The following is an 18,914-nucleotide window of genomic DNA, read 5'->3' as shown; positions in this document are numbered from 1 at the left end:
AAAAAAAAGGAGAGAAATGGTAGACTCCAAGGCTGGGTCAGGGTAAGCCCGAACCAGATGAGCCTGAACATTTTTTTGGCTGCACTGCATGGCATGTGGAATCTTAGTTCCCCAACCAGGGAGCAAACCCATGCCCCCTGCGGTGGAAGCACAGAGTCTTAACCACTGAATGGTGAGGGAAGTCTACTGAACATCTTTTTGCCACCAAAAATGATGAAGTATGTCACAGGGACACAGAAGCCAGCTTGAAGGGGATCCTACTGGCCAAATCTGGGACACTTGAGCACCAAAATAATTAATTACAATAATGCTTTACAAACATCATAAGCATAGAAATTTATGAATCTAAACCAGTAATAAGCAAACAGAGAGAATGGAGTGTTCTTCCTTACAGTAGGATGCTGAGAGCTAGCTGATAAATGTAGAGGAAGTACTAGAGTATCATAAATACTAAATGTAAAATATTAGAGTATTGTACAGCTTTCATAGTAAAGATTGGATCAGACGAGAATTATCAGTGGATGCTAAATCTAGGGGGACTAAGATTCTGCACCCAATTTGGATTCTGCACCCAATTCCAGTTAGGGGAGTTTCCCACACACCACCAAGCAATGCACAGACACCAGCTTGGGTGACTTACAATTCAACTCAATTCTGATACTATCTACCTGGAAATAATATCAGATCCCACAGGTTACGTGGTCAGTCCTATAAAATTGCCCCCCCCCACACACACACACACATTCAGATGCCAATCGAAAGTCCACCTGTGCTTCTGAGAAACAGGCTATAGATTGGAAGTCCCAATGATCCTCTGCTTGGATTCAATCAGTTTTCTAGAGCAGCTCACAGAATTCAGAGAAACATTTTACTTAATAGATTACCAGTTATTATAAAAGGCTATAACTCAGGAACAGTCAGATAAGAGTGATGCATAGGGCAAGTATGGGGAAAGGGTGCAGAGCTTCCATGCCCTCTCCAAGCTGGACAGTCTCCCTGCTTCCCCACGTGTTCACTAACCTGGAAGCTCTCCAAACCCTGTCCTTTGGATTTTTATGGAGGCTTCATTATATAGGCACGATTGATTTAAGTCATTGCCTATTGTGACTGAACTCAGTCTCCAGCCCCTCTCCCCTCTCTGGAGATGGGAGGGTAGGAAAACTGAAAGTTCCAACCGTCTAATCACTTGGTTGGTTACCCTGGCAACCAGCTCCCATCTTTAGGCTACCAGTGGGCTTTCCAAAAGTCACCTCATGAACATAACAAAAGATACCTTGATTCCCTCATCACTTTTGAAGTTCCAAGGGTTTTTTTTTTTTTTTTTTTTGCGGTACGCGGGCCTCTCACCGCTGTGGCCTCTCCCGTTGCGGAGCACAGGCTCCGGACGCGCAGGCCCAGCGGCCATGGCTCACGGGCCCAGCCGCTCCGCGGCATGTGGGATCCTCCTGTACCGGGGCACGAACCCGCGTCCCCTGCATCGGCAGGCGGACTCCCAACCACTGCGCCACCAGGGAAGCCCCTCCAAGGGTTTTAAAAAGGAACTTAGTGCCAGAAATGGGTAAAGACCAAATAGGTATTTGTTACTATAAATCACAATATAACAAGGATATTGTGTTGAGGAGCAGGATACTTGCACTGAAATAAAGTGCAAGTGAGGAAAAAAAGTGGTGATGATCTCACGTGGCCTCAGCCTGCAGTGGCTTGAAGCAGGATTTCGGTTCCCAGCCAGACTGAGGTCGGGCTGTGGCAGTGAGAGTGCTGAATCCTAGCCACTAGGCCACAAGGGACCAGTGGCCAGTGACAAGGCTCTGGCCCATGAGCTGTGTAGAAATGAATTTACACATAGAGATGGAAAGTAATGAAACAAGTAAAATATTTATTAGGAGGAAAAAGGGTACGTGTGGATAGACACATGGGCGGACTTAGAGAGAGAGTCGTGCCCTCGTGGTCGTTTGAATCACTATTATGGGGCATTTCTTCTGGGTTTCCTTTAGCCAGTCATCTTGTTCTGAGTCCACATTTGGTATATCTCAGGGTCCTCCTATGTGTGCGTGTGCATCTCTTAGCCAAGATGGATTCTAGTAAAGAGGCCTATGGGTAGGCCTCTACATCACCTATTATGCGGTGGCGCCCCCTCCCTTTTTGACCTTCAAGGAGCCTTTCTGCGTGTGTGTGTGTGTGTGTGTGTGTGTGTGTGTGTGTGTGTGTGTGGTCGGGAAGGTCTCCTTGACTCTGAGAATGAGAAATATGTGGTCTTTTATCTCTTATCTGGGCAGGGCTCAGCTCCTCTCTAGCTCCTGCTACTTTTGAGTACCTGTCCACAGGGGAGAAACACCAGCTGTTCAGATTGGGGCCCATCTATCTCCTGCCTCAGTGATTATACAGTAGAAAAATCTGAAAGATCTTAATATTCCCTTAGTGAGCTTTGTGGATTAATGTCATTCATCAAATTTAAGAAGTTTTCAGCCATTATTTCTTCAAAAATTTTTTCTGCCCCTTTCTCTCTCCCTTCTCCTTCTGGAATCACCATTACATGTATGTTAGTATCTTACAGGTCTCTGAAGTTCTGTTCATTTTTCTTCAGTCTTTTTTTCTCTCTGTTTTCAGATTGAGTTATTTCTATTGATCTATCTTCCAGTTCATTTCTGCCACCTCAAACCTGCTGTTGAGCCCCTCTAGTGAATTTTTCAGTTATTGTACTCTTCCGTTTCAGAATTCTCATTTGGTTCTGTTTTTAAAATTTTCTGTATCCTTATGGAGAACCTGTATTTGTTGATGCATTGTTGTCATGCTCTTTAAATAAGCTTTTCTGTAGTTCTTTGCACATGTTTATAAAAGCTGATTTAAAGTCTTTGTCTGCTAACTTCAACCTCTGGGAACACTGAGAGGCCATTTCTATTAACTGCTTTTTTCCCTTAAGTATGGGTTACACTTTCCTGTTTCTTTGCAGATCCCATAATTTTCTGTTGAAAATTTGACATGTTAGAGAATATATTGTAACAAACATGGATTCTGAAATTTACCGCCCTGGGGCTGTTGTTTCTGCTGTTTTTATTTCTTTGTTTCATCCCTTCTCTTTTTCTTCTTTCTCTTCCCTTTTTCCTTTTTTGTCCTGCCTCCTTTCCTTCCTTCTTGCTCACTGGCTTTCTTCCTGCCTGAGCTAAATTTGGTCTCCACTCTGCATGTATGCAGCCTCAATTAGGACTATGCTTTGCTCCAACCACAGCTGCAGCCTCAGGCTAGTGGGGCCAAGCTGTTGACCTTCTCCTGCTCACCTGCACTGGAGATGTCACTTCCACTGGCAGTACCTCTGAGTGTGGACCAGATAAAGCTCCAGATAAAACGTCTCCCTGGGCTTCCCTGATGGCGCAGTGGTTAAGAATCCCCCTGCCAATACAGGGGACAAGGGTTCGAGCCCTGGTCCAGGAAGATCCCACATGCCGCGGAGCAACTAAGCCTGTGCGCCACAGCTACTGAGCCTGCACTCTAGAGCCCGCGAGCCACAACTACTGAAGCCCGCGCGCCTAGAGCCCGTGCTCCGCAACAAAAGAAGCCACAGCAATGAGAAGCCCGTGTACCGCCATGAAGAGTAGCCCCTGCTCGACGCAACTAGAGAAAGCCCGAGCGCAGCATCGAAGACCCAACGTAGCCAAAAATAAATAAATAAAATTTAAAACAAACAAACAAAAAAAAACCATCTCCCTTTGGCGACAGCAGAAAAGCTGCTCATGGCCTGCCCCATCCTGGCAGAACCTCCATGTATTGAGCTGGGGGTGGGGGTGGGGGGGAATAGGAGTAGCTCCAGGCCAAAACATCTCAAATTCCCTTTGTTTTTACCAGAAATTCAGCAGTTCATGTCAAGCATAAATGCTTCTCAGGTTGTTATGTGCCTTTGGTCAATTTCCAGAGTGTAAAATGGTTGTTTATTGTCCCTCTTTATAGTTTGGTTTTGGGGGGAGTGGATTTGCCAGTCTCCTTACTTGGCCATTACTGGAAGTCTATTTAGTTTATTTTTTAGTTCCAAATAATTTTAGAGAAGGACTTGAGATTTTTGTGTGCATCAAAAGAGGCATGGGGAAAACAAAAAACAAAAAACCTTTTAAGGAACTCTGATCTAACTCAGCTCCTTCATTGTACAGAAGAAGAAGAAAAACTATATGATTTTTCCAAGATCAAATATCTTGGTTAGTTTTTAAAATAGTAGTAAATTAAGCTACCATTTATTTAAATAATAGTGTATAAAGTTACCTTTCCTAGAACATTTTTTCGAAATTCTTTAAAATACTGCCATCAGTTGATCACCTCCGTCCTTTCCATGTACTGTTTCTATGCCTATATGACAAGGACTTTTATAATAATGAATAATGGATCAAAATTATACCTGGTTCCCATTCCTGTTCCCAACCAAGCACTCGTTTCTAAGCCATCATTTTTAACAAAAATAATATCAAATCTGAAATCTCAGAAACATAATGTTGAACAGAAAAAACAAGTTACAGAAGGAAACAACAGTATGATTCCATTTATATAAAGTTTTAAAACATGCAAAACAATACTGTATGTTGTTTATGGGTACAACTTCTGTTGTAAAAGCATAAAAACATGCAAGGGAATGATAAACTGCCAATCCACATTGAGAATGTTTACTTCTGAAGGGAGAGAAATAAGATCCAGGAAGTGGGAAAATACAACTGTATTTCTCAAACTGAGTGGTATCTGGATGTTTCTTTTTCTTTTCTTTTCTTTTTTTTTTTTGGCCGCCCCTCGCAGCTTGCCAGATCTTACCTCCCAGACCCAGGCCCTCAGCAGTGAGAGCTCGGAGTCCTAACCACTGGACCACCAGTGAATTCCCTGGACGTTTCTTATATTATCCTATAAACTTTTTGTATTCATAAAATATTTCATGATAACAGAAAAGTTAAATGCCAGATATATTATTTTAGGAGGACATGAGAGCTACATTCCCCCCAAAAAAGATCAGGTCGGCTTTTGGAACACACAAGCATCTATATAGAGCTGAGATTTTTATTCCACTCAATGGTTTTATCCGTTGTAGCCCAGAGATTTTAGCTTCCTATGGTTAATCTTTAAAAACCCTTTATTTTTTTGAAATCTTTTCAGAGGAGCACTAAGCCTTCATACAGTGAAGCCTTATGTTGGAGGACAAGTTGCAGGCTTTATTAGTGTCGGGAAAAATTGTGAAAGACTTGGAACTCGGTGGGAAAGATTACTAGGTGCTCAGTCTAGCAGAATATCTCCGCCTTTCATTGTCTTTGAGCTAATTTACAACTTTGTGTTGCAAAGAAACTGATAGCAGTGCAAATGATCCTTGCCCATAGAAATATAAATGCAGGTTGTTCCTGTAGTACCCTTGATCTCTCTCCCACTCACCTAAGAAACCAGTGCTGTGTCTATTAAGCAAATTAATTTCAGCGTTGCTGAAATATGTATGTGTCTACTCTCCAGATTATCTTTTGAATCAGCTGTAGTATCTTACTGGTACCCTCATTAATTAATGAGTTAAATAAATCTTGGACACACGCTAATTTTCCATTTGTATGAGTCATGATTTTACTCTTTAAAAATAGTTATCCTTTAACAGGAGGGAAGACGACGCTTTCATCTCATCTCTACCAAACCACACATATTACAGAATACATGAGACAGCTCCTCCCTTGCTAAGACACTGGTCCCTTGTAATTATTTGGTCATATTATTTCTCTCCTGCTCTCTTCATTTTGCTCCTCCACGTTAGATGCTTTTCAAAAATCTTTTTTTTTTTTTTTTTGCGGTACGCGGGCCTCTCACTGTTGTGGCCTCTCCCGTTGCGGAGCACAGGCTCCGGACACGCAGGCTCAGCGGCCATGGCTCACGGGCCCAGCAGCTCCGCGGCATGTGGGATCTTCCTGGACCGGGGCACGAACCCGTGTCCCCTGCATCGGCAGGCGGACTCTCAACCACTGCGCCACCAGGGAAGCCCCAAAAATCTATTTTTAAACGTTGATTCTTTGCTCCCTTAGCAACTGGAAATATAACAAACATCTTTTACTAAGCAGGTAATATATAAGTTTTTTTCTCTGTGATTATGGCCACATCTACACCCACTGTATGATAAAAAAAAAAATTAAGTAGTTAGGGGCTTTCAATCAGACTCATTTCCAGCTTCCTCCTCTCCAACCTCCCTTCTCCCAAACTCCGCATTGATCTTCCTCATTGTAAACACACTATATGCACTTGTCAAATTAAAAAGCGAGTGAATGGATGCCTATTGTGTGTTTAACACCATAGTAGGTGCTAAGTGGTATATCATATGTAAGTGAGAGTTCCTGACACAGCAAGTTTATAATCCAGTTTGAGGGGCTTCCCTGGGCCCGTGAGCCATGGCCGCTGAGCCTGCACATCCGGAACCTGTGCTCCGCAGCGGGAGAGGCCACAACAGTGAGAGGCCCGCGTACCGCAAAAAAAAAAAAAAAAAAAAAAAAAATATATATATATATATATATATATATATATATAATCCAGTTTGGAAGACAGGGAAGTAACAGTATATGCAGTATGTGGTAAGTATCAAAACGAGTGAGATTGGTGATAAATGCTTCATTCATTCATTCATTGAGCAAATACTTCTTTATTGTCCATTACATGCAGGTGTTGCGGTATACATGGTGAAAAAGACCAGCACAAATTTTCCCTTTACCAAGCTTAGTCTAGAAGGGACTAGGACAAGTAATCAGGCAGATACAGCACTGCGTTGTCAGGACTACATATATAGGGGAAGTACAGGATGTTATGGGAGTATATAGGAGGACAACCTATCCTTGACTTGGGTTGGGGGGACGGATCTAGAAAGACCTCCTGGAGGAAGGGCTATCTCAACTGAAATCGGAAAGACCTTAGGGCAAATTAGGCCAGGAGTGGGGGTAGGGTGAGCAGATGGGTGTAGTAACGATTATTTGCATGTTTCTCCCACTACTAGACTTGAGTTTCTTGAACCTAAGAATTGTATCTTATTCATTTTTAGAAGCCCAGTGGCTAGCACAATCTTTGACATATGTAAAGAGTGAGAGCACAACATATATTTATGATTTAGCAGAAAGTCTAGGGGCTCTTTTCCCAATTCAATTTGTCTACAGTGTCTCAGTCAAACCTCCTAACTCTGTGGTCAGAATTTGCAGCATTAGATAAGCAGCTGAGGCTAGGCGCTGAAACCAGGAATTCAGTATCTGCATCCTTTCTGCGACTTCTCATTCATCCTGAACCAGTCACAGAGACCCTTGTCTTAATTTTCTCATCTGTGAAGTGACTGCCTTTATATTTACCACCAGGGATACTGAGAACCTTACTTAACATTTAGGACAGAATTTGTAATCCTCACAACATGAGACCCATAACTGAGAGACCATACCATTATCATGGCCCATTTCATTTTATCTGGACGTTTTCTTAACTGGATTGGTTTCACATTCCAACGTGAATTATTATGAGATGCTATAGTTAAATTGAGTGTTGAATTTCACTCCCCAGAGAGTTTTCTCCTTCAGTAACGGAAAAATGAAGCATACATTATTGCAGTAATAACATCCTCACTGTGATCTTGTCATTTCACAAGAATCTTAAAACAAGAGCTTGGCTGAATTATTGCTTAGAGGAGAGAACTTCAGAGAAAAAGCATGTGCCACAGGAATATCTTTAAATGCTGTCGTTTTGCTTTTTCCTTTTTCCTCTTCCACATTCGATATGTGAGAATCCAGGAGAAGAGGAAGCCCAGCATCATTTAGCCTCAAACATTTCTTTTTTTATTTTAATTTATTTTATTGAAGTATAGTTGATTTACAATGTTGTGGTAATTTCTACTGTACAGCAAAGTGATTCAGTTATACACACACACACACACACACACACACACACACACACACATATGCATATACATTCTTCTTCATATTTTTTTCCATTATGGTTTATCACAGGATATTGAATATAGTTCCCTGTGTCATACAGTAGGACCTTGTTTTTTAATCCATTCTATATATAATAGTTTGCACCTGATAATCGCAAACTCCCACTCCATCCCTCCCCCACCCCACCCCCCAACTTGGCAACCACAAGTCTGTTCTCTATGTCTGTGAATCTGTTTCTGTTTCATAGATAAGTTCATTTGTCAAACACTTCTTTTAAATAGTTCTCGTTTCTCCCCCAGCTGCTCCACCAATCCTGTGAGGCTCCTCTCATAGAACTTCTGATACTCTGGAGAGGACTGCCCAGCTATAGTGGGCAAGAGCTGGTGGATTAAGAGCGGCCAATCCACACCTCAGCATGTATTCTCATCAGAACCAGACTCAGTGGTGAGGCAATCGACAGCTGCTTCAGCGTTTATCATGGCAAGAGACAGTGTCATAAAAGATGTAGAGATGTACAGATTATATAGAAATACAAATAGCTAAAGACTGTATTTATAGTACCAGTTAGGTGTCTTTATGCTCCAAGTGGTGCTGTACTGGAACCAGGAGATGCTCACTGGTGTGCACGTGAATAGCACCGTGTCACCTGAGCAGCATACTCAGGTTTTTAATCAGTTATCCCTTCACAACTACAGCCATTCTCCATTTTTTTCTGATATCACTAATAAAAACATCGTTAGAAACAAACATCCTTTAGTGGAGTTCATCAACCTGAACACAAAATCATTAAACCAACACTACAATAGTATCTTCTGACAGCACAACGCCACTGAGCACATGTGCGGGGCATGGGGGGTGTGGAGGATGCACCTAGGGAAGGGCAGGGGGAAGAGGTATGTATAATAAAGTCAGGAATTAAACTGAAAGGGGTGTCAAGTGTAACTCGTCTAAAACACAGTGTGCAGCCAAATCCTTGACAGTGGTATGAAATTTCTCTCGGAGAGAACGTTCAGTTAAGCAACTATTTTCGGAAACTAGCTGGAAAAGGATGGCTAAGCAGCAGACTGCTGAGCATCGCCCTGAGAAACAGCTGAACGACGGCTACGTAGTCAAAGTGGGTAGATGAACATATGAAGGAAGATGTAAGCATTTTTGCGTGTTGGAAGTTATATTGCTCTGAGTAAATTATTAAGAATTTTAGGGACTTCCCTGGTGGTCCAGTGATTGGGACTCCACGCTCCCAATGCAGGGGGCACAGGTTCGATCCGTGGTCAGGGAATAGACCCCACATGCCGCAACTAAGAGCCCACATGCTGCAACTAAGAGCCCACAAGCTGCAGCGAAGATCCTGAGTGCTGCAAGTAAGACCTGGTGCAGCCAAATTAATTAGTTAATTAATTAAAACAAGAATTTTATAGTTTAAGGCTCAGCCAGAAGAAACTCTCATTAAGTAGCTCTTTAGTGACAGATGTTTCAATAGGTGATGGAATCACCCAACTCTGTTCTCTGTGCTCTGTGGTGCATGCAATGCTACAGAGGTCCCCAGTGCACACACAGTCTCCTTATACCACGTATGTATGTATGTATATACATACAATGCATCACTTCTTACTGTAAAGAACAGCATAAGGCCCAGCTCACTGCATATCAGCATCATTGGAATGCTTGAAACTTGCTGCTTTTTTTCCCCTGGAGGCTTCCCTGCACTAACTTTAATTCTGCAGCTTTAACTGAGACCCACAGGTCTGCCTAGACTTATATCCAGCTGCTTTGATGGTTCCCAGGGCTTGGCCTGTGTGGGTCAGGCACCCAGGTAGCCACACTTATGAGATCCAGTGAGATGGGCTTTTTCCTTTAATTCATTTTTTAAAATCTCTATGCTTCTGTCAGTTATCGTATGAAAGTGAGTTTCATTTAGCAGATCTTGCTTCTTTCAAGCCCTGCGATGGTGGCTGACTGAGTGGCAGCATTTTCTTTGCGGGGGGGGAAGATAAAACAAAGTGATCAGCAGTTCTCACGGCGGGGTCACGGGAACAGGCAGGCTTGCCAGGCCCATAGCAACCAGGAGCAGTGCCGCTGGCAGCAAGATGCATCGTTTCCTCAACAGCATGTGTCTCTCAGTCCCTCAGGGCCAGGGTATCCAGGAGTCGCCTACCCACTCCAGGCCTCACTCTGATGCCACTCCCTTCCCAGCGCATTGCCTCAGCACAGCCAGGAGAAGCGTCCTGAGCTGGGGGCCAGGCAGAGAGGGTGGTGACAGCCAAGGGGAACGCTGGCTCCCAGCTCCAGCTGCTGTTACCACTTAGGTGTCCTTGTCCGGACACAGAGGAAGAGCCACCGCAACCCCAGGTGCTTGGATAGCATTTTAAAAGATGAACTTTTTCTCCCTGGGTATTCTCTTTCCCATCAAGCAGGGAGCTTTATGCTTTATTACCACAGAGAAGGTGTATGAAAGGGCAGAAGGTAGAGTCTTTCGTTTTACAGTGGAATGTCTTTAACAAGAAAGTTGAAGGGAACTGATGCCCTTTAGTCCTGGCTTCCTGGTAGGGCCCCCAGGGAGGTGGCAAAGCCCCAGAGAGGAAAGGCACTGGGGCCCTTAGCCGTGCAAACAAGTCCTATGTCCTAAGTGGGTCATGGGAACAAAGCTGTCACCAGATCCGAAGGGTCCTGGGAAAGGCACGGTGTCTGTCTCCGTGTTAACCTTCAACTGTCACTGACTGGAATTGGGGCAGATCATGGAATCTTCACCTCGTGTGGAACCTGTGGATGCTGAGGGCTGACTGTACTGGCCGTTTTATAAAAGGGACTTGAGCATCCACAAAATTTTGGTTCCGTGGGGGGTCCTGGAACCAATCCCCCGAGGATACCGAGGGACGACTGTATTTTGCCTGTCTGTCAGAATGGGGCTCAGAGGCGGAAACTCAATTGATGTGGAAAACAAAGAAAATGCTGTTCTTCAAGTCAGAATTTGTGGACTCAGAACCGTATCCTCTTTGCAGTCACTGGGAGAACTGTGGAGGGTTTTGTACCCTGTCAACATAGCTCTGCTGGAGCTACATTTTCCAGAATTCCCTCCCCTGTATTGTTCACGTTAGGCTTGGCCATGACAGAAAAATTGCAAGAGATTTGGAAGGCAGAAGAGAAGCAGTGGCCAAGATGCTCTGGAGGTCGGTTTAGGGCTCTGGGTGCCGCTGGGCGCACACCCGCCATCGCTGAACCTCACTGGTGAGGGGCAGCAGCTGGGCCCACCCTTCCTCTAGCGCCCACTTGTGCTTCCCAGGATACTTCCTAAATAAAGTACTTGCACTCAAATTCTCATCTCAGGGGTGGCTTCTGAGAAAAAACAACCTAAAACAGACCTCATTGGATGGAACGATGGACTGAATCTGATAAGGCTCAATGTAAAGTTCTGTCCTAAGGTTTCAGAAACAATTCACATGTGTATGGGGGACCCACAGGTCTAATCGTTTCTGCAACATGGGTGCCAGCAGGGCAGCTGCAGGTTTCAGAGCTGGAGCAGACTTCTGGCTGTGCCTGTGAGGAAGTCCAGGGGGGCCCATGGGTCCCAGCTTCCAAGAATTTTACATCCTGTCCAGCCATACCAGAAGAATGCATGTTGTTTGTGTAGAGGATCTGCTGGTGCAGATAAAGGGAGGCACGTGAGTATGACCCAGATACATTTGAGCCTCTGTTTCCTTCCTCAAGTCCTACCTTAGCGCCACATCCTGGTCAAAAGAAACCCAAGGGACTTCCCATGCGGTCCAGTGGTTGATTCTGCGCTTCCACTGCAGGGGGCACAGGTTCGATCCCTGGTCAGGGAACTAAGATCCTGCATGGCGTGGAGTATGGCCAAAAAAAAAAAAAAAAGCTTATTTAAAAAAAAAAAAAGAAGATGACTCTAGACAGCCTTGAAAGTAACAAAACCTTTATTAAATATCTCTGAGGTCAGCAAAGCCTTTACTAAACCTCCTCAGAGACGTAAGTTGAGGAAGGACTAACATTGTCCATATGGCCTGAAAGACAGCAAGTTCTCCAGCCTCGAACTAGATCTCCAGGGCGGCAGCCTGTGGTGGACTCTCTCCACTCTCCCCCACGCCATAGTCTGTACTGGGTTTCCAGTTCACATAAACCAAGACTTGTCCTCAAGAGTTTGGGGTGAGAGAAGGGGTAATGTTGTAGAGGACTAAGGGGTGGGGGGCTGATGAATTACACTTCAAAAATTTTTGTTCCTGTCACGTGTGAAAATTAATGATTTAAATTGACCATAAAAAAAAAAAAAAAAAAAAAATTGACCATAAATTCAGGATCTACCACATACTCCTCACCAGAAAGTCAGGCCTCCTCTCAGGGAGAATTAGCGTAGAATAATAGTACATCTACCACTCAAGTACCTCTCACTTCTCTGGAAGCCAGTTTCCAAGTTCAAATAGGTATTGCAGGAAGGGTTGCTAATGACCTCCTAGCCCATTAGTAACATTCTTTACGTCCGCTTCACAGGCTGATGCAGGTAATGTGACCCATTGCCCCCTGGCAAGGTGTGAGCGCCTCGATCCGCCCTGGCACAGCTGTGCTCACCATTCTCAGGTAGCGTTTCCTATTGTCCAGACAGTAAAATCCAGGCCAGTACAAAGAGCTTCAGAAATTGGCCGACTTCTAAGTCCTTTCCTATTTTATTCTCTTTGGCACTGATGTATGAAGTAAAGGATTATGCAGTGGAGACAGTGCCAAAACTTCATTTTCTCTGCTAATGGAAAGAGAGTAGGAGGAAAGAAAACATGAAACAGGGCTCACATTGTTATTCTCGCAGGGGTCACTTGCTTCCTGGGCAGCTTGCTACTGGAAGGGACAGCAGAGCCACTGGTTGTGGGAACAGGGACTCTAAGTTGCATCAGAAATGGCAGCCACTGCCCAAGAAGGCTGAGCAAACTCCCTGAGGCACCCAAGCAGTAGGCAGAGGAATTCAGAGGCAGCAAACACTTGCTACCTCTGTCCCTCCCACCTAGAAAAATACAGGCAACGTCATCGAATGGGAAAAAATATTTTCAACTAGCAGAGCCCTAATATTTAAAATATACATATTCCAATCAATCAATAAGAAAAAGACAAATAACCCAACAGAAAAAAATGGGCAAAAGGCTTGAACAGGCATTTCACAAAAGACAAAAAAATATATCAAAAAGATGCTCAAGTACATTAATTTCTAGAATAAAGCGACTTTAGACAATAATGAGATACCCATAAACATCTTACAAAAGAAACAAAAATTTTAAAATCGACAATATCAAATGATAGTGAAGATGCAAAACAATGGGAACTCTTGGCTGGTAAGAGAATAAATTGGTTAAACCATTTTGGAAAACTGTTTGGCAGTATCTAGTGCAGTTGAATATCCACAGATGCTAAGTACAGAGCCTTCTGCCACCTGTCCCAAACACGACCACTTCTTTTCCAGGTCTCCTAGAACCTGTCTGGATTAGCTATACAAAGAAATGAGGTCTGCTTTGGGGGGCTGGCTTTCCTGCACTTCCTCCATCCCTCCCTCCCTTCCCTCCTTCCTTCCTTTCTTTTTGTTTTTCAAAAGAGGGAGATAAAATAGTTTACTAATAGTCATCCCTTGGTATCTGCTGGGGATTGGTTCCAGGACTCTCCACGGATACCAGAATCTGCGGAGGCACAAGTCCCTTATATAAAATGGTGTAGTATAGTACAGTCAGCTCTCTGGATCGTGGTTCCACATCCATGGACACTGGAGGGCTGACTATAACTGTAAAGCAACTCTCTGCATAACCAACAGTCAGTTCAAGAAATAGTAACTATAAGCATCCAAGAAGCCCTTGTGTGTCCCCTGAGTAGTCACGACCCCCTCCCTCCCCATTAGTATTGATTACTATTATCCTGACATTCATGATAGTAATGTCCCTCTTAATCTTCATAACCTTACCACCTATCTTTAAGCTTTACATGTATGGATTTCTACTGAATACATACATCTGGGTCAACATTCTTTCCCTCAACATTATGTCTGTGAGATTCAAACGTCACTGGCCTTGTAGCTGTAGGTCACTCATTTTCATTGCTGTATTGTATTCCCTCGTATGAATACACTACAATGCGTTTTTCCATTCTATTCTTGATGGATAAGGTTGTTTCCAGTTTGAGACTATTAGGAGCAAAGCTGCCAAGAACATTCTTGCATGTAAACCCTGGTGCACAGGTGCAAGAGCTTTTCTAGGGTGATGACCTAGTGTGGCTTCCCTTTAACCCAGGCTTAGTGCATTCATGTTTCTTCCCTATCTCCTCTTTCAAAACTAGCTCTCAGAAAAGGTCATAAATTCACTCACGCTAAGGTAGGAATGGCTGAGAAGTATTATTCCCTATCCTCTCCCATAGAACTGTGTGCTGACATCAAATGAATAAATCTCTAATTGTAGAATTTCAGGTATCTGGAGGCTGGGGGAGAAATCCATTAGGGCTGGTCCTGGGAAGAAAGTATCACATGGTGGTAACATCAAGAACCAAGAAAACAGGGACTTCCCTGGTGGCGCAGTGGTTAAGAATCCGCCTGCCAATGCAGGGGACACGGGTTCGAGCCCTGGTCTGGGAAGATCCCACATGCTGCGGAGCAACTAATCCTGTGTGCCACAACTACTGAAGCCCGCGCACCTAGAGCCCACGTTCTGCAACAAGAGAAGCCACCACGATGAGAAGCCCATGCACTGCAACAAAGACCCAATGCAGCCATAAATAAATAAATTAAAAAAAAAAAAAAAAAAAAAGAACCAAGAAAACAAAAAACAAACAAAAATCAAAACAAAACAAATAAGAAAAAATAGCCAAGCTGTTATATTGATTATTTTAAAAAAATATCACTTCATACTTTCAATAATCTTGTGAGGGGAAAAAAAGGAACCATATAGACAGTTCTATTTGAAAAGTCAAAAACCAGGCACAGGAAGTGAAGTCCCTTCTCTCAGGGTCAGTTGGAAGTTAATGGCTGAGCTAACTGGAGTGGTCGAAAAGAAATCCTCAAGGCCAGATGTCCACACTTGAGGACCATCGCCATCAGCTAGGTAAGTCGTCTTCTCCAAGGTAGCTTCCTTGTCTGTGAAATTAACATGATAATAGTACTTATTTCATGAGATTGTTGTTGTGAAGATAAAATAAGGAAATGACTAAATCGCATTTCACACAGTGCTTGCTACTTAGTAAGTGCTCAAATAGTATTAGACATTGTTCTGTTTATTTTTATTATTTGAAGCTGAATATGGGCACTTTCTGTGACAGCAGGTAAGCAAATGATCTGAGTAGGGTTCACTGATGCTACTGGGGATCCTGGCAGGCTTACAGTGTAAAAGGGGAGAGAGGAGGGAAAGAAAGTAAAAGTGAAGCCGGAGAGAGAAATAAAAAGGACACATCTGCCGGGCAGGAGGAAAGTGCCAAGTTTTCAGAGGGGTCTGCTGAAGGCCAGACAGGGGGGTGAGCAGAAGGCCTGAAGCCAGGGAGGCAGGGGGAAGGCTGTAATAGGTCCAGTCCAGGGAGATGTTTGAGGGGGTCTTGCTGGGTCAGGACAGAGAGGTCAGATGTAGTCAATACATGAATAGCAAGTGCAGGGAAAGAAGTGGGTCAGAGAGCAGCTGGCAGACAAAGACGTGCACACCCACAGGGCAGCCGAAAGTCAAGGCTCCTGTGAATGCTGATGGCCTCCCGTCTCAAGCACCAGCGAGTCACTCAGCTTTGCTCCTTGGAAAGCTTGGAAGCTTGCTCAGTTTACTCGCAGGCACGGCCACAGCAGGAAAGTGTGTGTGTGTGTGTGTGTGTGTGTGTGTGTGTGTGTGTGTGTCTGTCTGTCCCAAGGGGCAACTCTCAGCCAGTGGAGAATGAAGGTTAGTGGATAAATGTCCCAACCTCCCATTCTTCAGAGGGACAATTCTAGGTGGTTTTTATATGGTTCTTCAAAGGGTCTCCAGGGAGATTGTGCCAATTGTCCACAGTGATAACCAGCTCAGCAATGCATCTTTCATTGGCTTTCTCTTCTCCCTTGTATCACTCTCCCCTCTTCCTCATTGTCTTCCTGGAATATCCTCCCAAACAAACTATTGTCACCAAAGTCCTTGTTTCACTTTTGTCTTAGGAGGGACCCAAACCAAGTCACGTTATTATCATCTAACACAAATCAAACAAACAAAATAAACACCTCCCCACCCCAAACCCTAGCTCAAACAATGTCAAAGAAACATGATCAAAATGGAAACTAGGGATGTTTTTTGCCGAAAGAAAATTTCAAGAATGAATCGAGTCAAGATCATAGCAAAAGCTAAACATGCTCAGACAGACTAACCAAATGTGGATGAACATGTGAATAGAAGAAAAAAATAAATAAAAACGTATTAGAAGAAAAGGTAAGCAATCTGGAAATACACCCTAGAAAACTTCTCACATAGGACCAACCATACATGAGGTTGTCCCTTGCAGGGCTGTTTGTGCTAATGGGATCTGAAGGCTCCAGGGGCTCCCTACTGGGGGAAGGGATGAGTAGAGCAATTAGGAGCAAGAGATTGCATGTACCACAGCCACGTGGATAGCCTGTAAAACGGTGTTGAAGGAAAGTAGTAAGAAATAGAATAAGGTCTGTGGCACAATATCATTTATATAAATATTCCATATATACACTACATATTTTATAAGGAAACATACAAACACTATTATAACTATTAAACACATCAGGAGGATTGTCTAGGGTGGGCAGGGGGAATGGGAGTGGAAAATGGGGACAAAAGGGAATTTTAAAAAAATGTCTTATATGGACTAACGACAACTACGTGGAGTATGAATTGATGAGGTGAGGAATATGATGAACTCAACTCTGCACCTGAGGTCCAGAATGAAAAAAAAAAAAAGAAAGAAAAGGAAATATAGGAAGACACTATGTAACCTTAAAGTAGGTGAGGCCTCTTAAACAAGATATAAAATACACAAACCATAAAGTAAAAAAATTATAACTTTGACTATATCCACAAGGAGGCATCTGTAAGGATTTCAACATAGTATTTCAGTAATAGCTAAAAATTGGAAACGACCTAAAGGTTCATCAAGAGGGACATGGTTAATAATGGCCTATTCATACCATAGAATACTATTTAGGGGTCAAAAAGAGTGAAGCTGGCCTGTATGTACTGACAAAGGGCACAAAATGCGGAAGCCATTATCAGGGTCATACAGGTCTCTGTTGCCTCACCCTAGTCCTGACCCTGCCAGGATATACTGATAGGTGAAAAAAGCAAGTCAAAGAATAAAAGTACAATACAATACAATTTATACTATAAAATAGAGCATGGCACAGAAAAAATTCTAAGTCCTATGCACATGTAAATACTTAGAATGAGGTTTGGGACATTTAAAAAATAAATATATGTGTTAAAAAAGGAGGGAGGGAGCATGAATGGGTTGCTACATGATTAGTTTCCCCGTGGCAAGACCTTCCAGAATAGTTTTTTTTTTTTTTTTTTAGTCTTTCATATAATTTTATTTTCTCCCTTCAATCATTATAATATGATACCCGAATTTTGTCTTAACTGGAGGATCTGTAAACACAGGCTTATCCAGCACACTTATAGGCAAGGCAAATGCTGCTTCTTGAAATGGTCCCACCATGGACCCTCTGGTCATCCAACCCAAGTCGCCCCCTTGCCTGGCTTTATCTTCACTATATTGTGTGGCCACTTCATTGAATTTCATTCCAGACTTTAACTTTTCCATGGCTTCCAAGATTTTTCCATGTTTTTCACACAGAATGTGTCTGACCTTTACTGCATTGCCACCACCTTTGGGACCCTGAGCCTTCTTGTCAGAACTATCACTCCCAGAGGCTGCTTTTCCTTTCCCCGCTTTCCCAGATACGCATTTTCCTTTTGGAGGCATCTCCGAAATTCGCCGTTGAGCTCTCAACTGCTTCGGTTACCGCACAAAGCCCCTCCAGAATAGTTTTGAGGAATGAGGCCAGTTTTTCCAGTTGTCACTGGGCTCTTAAACATTCATCTCTCCATGGCCTTAGCCCTGGAGAAACTCCCTAGACCTGAGACTGCCCTTTCCTAAGTTATCCAGCAGGGGGCAGAAGCACCATGAGCCAGCTGCCCTGGCCAACTGCCCTGTGACCTGGAATTTAGGGCTGGGCCCTGCCTGCTTGAGCAGCAGACATTTGGCTTGGTTCTCCACCATTAAAGGCTGATTATTTTTAAGTTTTCCTGCAGAGTAGCAGATTCGAATATGTAATCTTTGCCACATGTTTTAAAAATTCTGAACATGCATTTGAGTTCAGGGTAAGACCTATTTTTCTAAAAAAAATAGATTTAGTCCAATTATTATTTTTTATTATGGAAGTAAAATGTATTCATTACAATTTTTTTGAAGTATAAAGTGGAAAACTTGTAGTTTATCTGAAGAAAATACTTAATGTATCTCTTTTCTAGACTTTTAAAAACATATATAAACACTTTACCAAAAGGGCCATCGTATATACATACCATTTTATAGCTGCTCCTTTTAACTAGATCAATAATATCTCATAGGTATCTTTTTTTTTTTTTTTTTTTTTTTTTTTTGGTACGTGGGCCTCTCCCGTTGTGGAGCACAGGCTCCGGACGCGCAGGCTCAGTGGCCATGGCTCACGGGCCCAGCCGCTACGCGGCATGTAGGATCTTCCCGGACCAGGGCATGAACCCGCGTCCTTTGCATCGGCAGGCGGACTCTCAACCACTGCGCCACCAGGGAAGCCCTCATAGGTATCTTTTAAGGGCTCAATATTAAATGATATTTACAGGAATGTTATTACCCCAGTTATTTCTATTAAAGAACATCTTGATGCCGAGTGAGAGGGGACAAGATTCCATACTATAGTTTGGGATTCGGGTCCTGTTCTGTTCTGACCAGGAGCGCCTGGCATTTCTAGGAGCAAATCAACAGCAGAGGAAGCCAAGCCCATCTTTGGATCCACACCTCGAAATGGCATGGAGTTTTGAC

The 18,914-nt window shown here is 43.4% G+C and overlaps 1 protein-coding gene across 1 annotated transcript; it reads right to left on the bottom strand.

Annotated features, from left to right (window-relative positions):
• Positions 1 to 17,406: 17,406 nt before the first annotated feature.
• LOC116749339 (peptidyl-prolyl cis-trans isomerase NIMA-interacting 4) lies at positions 17,407 to 17,862 on the bottom strand. Its single transcript, XM_032623621.1, has one exon. It carries the CDS (start codon positions 17,814 to 17,816, stop codon positions 17,421 to 17,423), a length of 396 nt encoding a protein of 131 aa, XP_032479512.1. The 5' UTR covers positions 17,817 to 17,862; the 3' UTR covers positions 17,407 to 17,420.
• Positions 17,863 to 18,914: the final 1,052 nt, after the last annotated feature.

This window comes from Phocoena sinus, chromosome 2 (assembly GCF_008692025.1).
Source record: "Phocoena sinus isolate mPhoSin1 chromosome 2, mPhoSin1.pri, whole genome shotgun sequence".
In the NCBI taxonomy this organism is placed as follows: domain Eukaryota; kingdom Metazoa; phylum Chordata; class Mammalia; order Artiodactyla; family Phocoenidae; genus Phocoena; species Phocoena sinus.
The sequence above is the reverse complement of the archived record's forward strand: the minus strand, read 5'-3'. Positions and strand labels throughout refer to the sequence as shown.

Excerpts from the sequence above, each read along its gene's own strand:
- LOC116749339 (XM_032623621.1), bottom strand. The coding sequence starts at position 17,816 with ATGCCTCCAAAAGGAAAATGCGTATCTGGGAAAGCGGGGAAAGGAAAA.